The following is a 4,935-nucleotide window of genomic DNA, read 5'->3' as shown; positions in this document are numbered from 1 at the left end:
TCTAACGGAGGGTACACCCTGTATATTCAACAGGGGTGTACACTCTGTATAATCCATAGGATGGTACACTCCGTATAGTCTACAGGAGGGTACACCCTGTATATTCAACAGCGGGGTACACCCTGTAAAATCTAACGGAGGGTACACCCTGTATATTCAACAGGGGTGTACACTCTGTATAATCTACAGGAGGGTACACCCTGTATAATCTACAAGGGGGTGTACATCCTGTATAGTTTACAGGGCGGTGCATGAAGATTTTTCTCTGAATGGATTAGATTTAACTGAAGGGAAGCCCATGAGTAGGAAATCCTCTGGTTGATGTTGGTTTACAAACCTCTGAAATATCTTCGATGAAAAAAAGTGTTGGTAATTAAAAACATTTATAAAGAACGGAGATCTTGAAATTTGACAACCCATTGACGTAAGACCTGTATATTCTTTATAAAATTATTAAGAAATTGTGTCTTTACAACAAACTTTGTTAATTTGTTCTTGTCTCTGGATTAATGTAAAAAAAATCCCGTTATTGTGGAGACACCCTGTACCTTGATATCTTCCGCAGCTTGACTAACATTGATTCTCTTGATGTTTGCTTCTCTGCGAAGCTGTTGAACTACTTCACGTTCATGCTGCAGGGTAGTCACCTAGAAACATGAAGAAATGGTTGATCACAATGTCGTCTTTGATTGAATTGAAAATCCAAAGTTACAAATCCCAAGAGGACTGTCTGTCATCATTTTAAATGACCTCCCACCCCTACACAGACTGCAAAAACACCTGAAATTATTTTGCCACTTGTTTATATTTTAGACATCTATAAAGCCTAATAAAATACAATGTGACAAAAAGTTCAAAATGAAACCTCCTATATGTGTCAAACAAGGTTATTCTTGATGCACTCCGATGTACGGAAAATGTCGTTAGCTTAGCATAGACAGATAGAATCCACATATGACGTCACACTCAGACGCTCGCCTCTATTATCAGTGCTAAGGAGACAACCCTTTCTGTACATTGAAGTTACCTTATTTAAGAACCAATTGGTGTAAAGTAAGGCCTGGCACCCGCCGTCATAATATTTTATCTAGTTTTCCTATTACTTTATATCAATCCGTAAAAAATATATTTCCGTTTTTCCGTCTAAACGAAGCAATTATCGCTTTCTGTTTAAACATCTGAATTTGTGTAAGAATTGTATTAAAGAAAAGCAAAAAATCTGTCAAGTTGAAAATTATCTTTAAAAATGTTTACCCCAGCAATCTGCATCCAAAACCTTGTTTTTTAATCTCTTTTAAATATAAACCAAAAGTTGTATTTCAAGATTCACTTTCAAATCCTTAGATAACATCTTGAAAATTTTAAAGTGTCCTTCTTAGTTTAATCCTTTTCAGATGTTCTACTTTAGGCTTTTTTAGAATAATTTTCAAATATGTTTAATCTTAAATTTGTCTCAATAATCCTTAAAATACTCTTATCTTTCCGAGTAATCCTAAAAATATTGTAGTCACTCTGGGTAATCCTAAAAATACTATAGTCTTTATGAGTAATCCTAAAAATACTGTAGTCGCTCTGGGTAATCCTAAAAATAATGTAGTCTCTATGAGTAATCCTAAAAATACTGTAGTCCCTCTGGGTAATCCTAAAAATATATGGTCTTTCCGAGTAATCCTAAAAATGCTATAGTCTCTATGAGTAATCCTAAACATACTATAGTCTTTCTCAATAATCATAAAAATACTATAGTCTTTCTCAGTAATCATAAAAAAACGATAGTCTTTCTCAGTAATCCTAAAAATACTATGGTCTCTTAGGGTAATCCTAAAAATACTGTAGTCCCTCTGGGTAATCCTAAAAATACTATGGTCTCTTAGGGTAATCCTAAAAATACTAAAATCTTTCTCAGTAATCCTAAAAATACTATAGTCTTTCCGAGTAATCCTAAAAATACTTTAGTCTCTATGAGTAATCCTAAACATACTATAGTCTTTCTCAGTAATCATAAAGATACTATATCTCTTTCTCAGTAATAATAAAAATACTATGGTCTTTCTCAGTAATCATAAAAATACTATAGTCTTTCTCAGTAATCATAAAAATTCTATAGTCTTTCTCAGTAATCCTAAAAAAAACTTTAAATAGTTATTTTTTTTAAATATCATCTCAGTGCTGCAATCATAATTAACGTTGGGAATATTTTCAGATTGAATTATTTATTTTCCTCCTCCTTAAATGTAAATCTGACTTGAAATCCTGTTGAATGAATTGATCTAGAGGATTCCTAATCCTAATCTTGAAGGGAGGAAACCCTAACCTCTGAGGAAATATCTGCAGAGATGAGAAAACTGGGAGTTCTCACCCTGAACAGATGTAGATCTGACATGTTGGTCATCTTACAGCTCCAGGTACCCTACTCAGCACAGCTAGAACCTGAACAAATGTAGATCAGACATGTTGGTCATCTTACAGCTCCAGGTACTCTACTCAGCACAGCTAGAACCTGAACAGATGTAGATCAGACATGTTGGTCATCTTACAGCTCCAGGTACTCTACTCAGCACAGCTAGAACCTGAACAGATGTAGGTAAGACATATTGGTCATCTAACAGCTCCAGGTACTCTACTCAGCACAGCTAGAACCTGAACAGATGTAGATCAGACATGTTGGTCATCTTTCAACTCCAGGTATCCTACTCAGCACAGAAAGAACCTAAAAAGATGTAGATCAGACATATTGGTCATCTTACAGCTCCAGGTACTCTACTCAACACAACTAGAACCTGAACAGATTAGATCAGACATGCTGGTCATCTTACAGCTCCAGGTACTCTACTCAACACAACTAGAACCTGAACAGATTAGATCAGACATGTTGGTCATCTTACAGCTCCAGGTACTTTACTCAACACAGCTAGAACCTGAATCTGCTCACTAATTGAAAGTTTCCGAAATAGATTCGGTTCCCCTTTAAACTATGAAATCAATATAAGATGTTGGTAATTTTTATTTCTTGTTAGGGTAATTTAGTACAAATCAATTTTGAATTCAAATGCAAAGAGAAGTGACGGAATATTTTTGACAAAATGAAAAACAATTTTTGTAAATCCTCGAAAATATTGTTTAACATTTTATATTAATCTTGGATTCATGGTACAAATAACTTCAATAAAAACTAAATTTTACTGGGATTTAACTTGTACACAAACACGAATTCAAATTTTAACATTTAGAAAACAAAAGTTAGTATTTAATAAAGAAAGATATTTAGTCTTTGCCACAAACTCAAATTTGTTGATCCCTATTTCTTTAAAATATGATGGTGTAAACCTGTGGGTTTTTTTTAAACATAGTTTCTTTAATTCAACATAATTCATAATTTGAAATATCTAAGGTCAACGACATTTTGTTATAGGGATTAGAAAGTCAGAGTTTGTGGCAAAAACTCAATTTCTTTAATTCAATTTTAATAGTCACCTTTTCACTCAGGATCTGGGGGGGGACCCTGTGCAGCGGCAGTTCTTCTAATTCTCTAATCCGTCAAAAGTTTGAGGCAAGATAATTGAGATGAGGCGGTAATTTGAACATATAATTGGAGGTCATCAGATATGGGCTGATTGGATTGGTGGATTTGTTATTATACGCTTTAAATCTTTTTACTATTTATAGCTTTTGCATTTTCTCAGATTAAAATTTAGATGTTTTATTCTTTTAGATTGTCCTTGCTCTGGGGTCGGCTAATTGATCTGAACTTAATAGAAAACCTTCCCTACTCTTTACAAACATGCTAAACCAAGATTTCAGGGATTTCAAAAATGGAATTAAAAAAATATTTTTCTCAAGAAATGTTTTACTTGAATTTTATTATTATTGATGACAATGTGAGGAAAATAATTTAGTGAAGAATATTTTGATCTGTCTAGAAACCTAGGTTACAGAGATATAAACAGAGAAGGAGAAATACGTCAACACTCTCTTTCTTTCTCTCTCTTTTTCATCCTACACGTTATCTTCTTTTCTCTCATTCTCTCCCGTTCCTAAATTTCCGTTTTCCTTTTCACCTTTGTTTATCATATTGCCTTTCCTTCATGTTCTATTCTATTCTTCTATTATTTTCTATACTTCTACTGTTTATCTCTTCTACTGTTTATCTCTTCTACTGTTTATCTCTTCTACTGTTTATCTCTTCTACTGTTTATCTCTTCTACTGTTTATCTCTTCTACTGTTTATCTCTTCTACTGTTTATCTCTTCTACTTCTTCTACTGTTTATCTCTTTTACAGTTTATCTCTTCTACTGTTTATCTCTTCTATAGTTTATCTCTTCTACTGTTTATCTCTTTAACCTTTTATTTCTTCTGCTATATATCTCTTCTACTGTTTATCTCTTTTATTGTTTATCTCTTTTGCTGTTTCGCTCTTCTACACTCTATCTATTCTTTAAATCTAATCCGGGCTTTATGCTTTATAACATTCTAAGTTTGGGATCTTTAAACATTTTGTTATTTAACATTCTGTTCTTCGACATTTAGTTATTCGACGTTTTGTTTTCCGACGGTGTGTACTGTACTCCCTTTTTGTTTTATGTGTTATTTTTCACTTCTGTATTTACCAGGGTTTACTTAACTCAAAGTCTAAATAAAAGAATGTGTGCATAAAAACTTTTATTGATATATAAAAATCAGAAAACATTAGAATATTAAACATTTTATGTATTTAATTATCCTTGATACATCTAGATATATAATTATCCTTGGATACATCTAGATATTTAATTACCCTTGGATACATCTAGATATTTAATTATCCTTGATTACATCTAGATATTTAGTTATCCTTAGATACATCTAGATATTTAATTATCCTTGGATACATCTAGATATCTAATTATTCTTGGATACATCTAGATATTTAATTATCCTTGGATGCATCTAGATAT

The 4,935-nt window shown here is 32.7% G+C and overlaps 1 protein-coding gene across 2 annotated transcripts; it reads right to left on the bottom strand.

Annotated features, from left to right (window-relative positions):
• Positions 1-12: 12 nt before the first annotated feature.
• On the bottom strand, positions 13-4,245 carry LOC111713855 (guanine nucleotide-binding protein subunit gamma-1). Of its 2 annotated transcripts, none has more exons than XM_023488817.1 (4): positions 3,475-4,245; positions 2,315-2,430; positions 549-647; positions 13-339 (listed from the first exon to the last, which is right to left on the bottom strand). In XM_023488817.1, exons 2-4 carry the CDS (start codon positions 2,390-2,392, stop codon positions 238-240), a joined length of 279 nt encoding a protein of 92 aa, XP_023344585.1. In that variant the 5' UTR covers positions 2,393-2,430; positions 3,475-4,245; the 3' UTR covers positions 13-237. The 2 variants fall into 2 exon arrangements, with proteins under 2 accessions (XP_023344585.1, XP_023344586.1); XM_023488818.1 differs by having other exon boundaries at positions 2,360-2,430.
• Positions 4,246-4,935: the final 690 nt, after the last annotated feature.

This window comes from Eurytemora carolleeae, unplaced genomic scaffold, assembly GCF_000591075.1.
Source record: "Eurytemora carolleeae unplaced genomic scaffold, Eaff_2.0 scaffold1488, whole genome shotgun sequence".
In the NCBI taxonomy this organism is placed as follows: Eukaryota; Metazoa; Arthropoda; class Copepoda; order Calanoida; family Temoridae; genus Eurytemora; species Eurytemora carolleeae.
This window is presented reverse-complemented; position numbering and strand designations above follow the sequence as displayed.

Excerpts from the sequence above, each read along its gene's own strand:
- LOC111713855 (XM_023488817.1), bottom strand. The coding sequence starts at position 2,392 with ATGACCAACATGTCAGATCTACATCTGTTCAGGGTGAGAACTCCCAGT. Across the intron at positions 648-2,314 it reads CTGCAGATATTTCCTCAGAG|GTGACTACCCTGCAGCATGA; the intron begins GTTAGGGTTTCC and ends TCATGTTTCTAG. Across the intron at positions 340-548 it reads AAGCTGCGGAAGATATCAAG|AGGTTTGTAAACCAACATCA; the intron begins GTACAGGGTGTC and ends AAGATATTTCAG.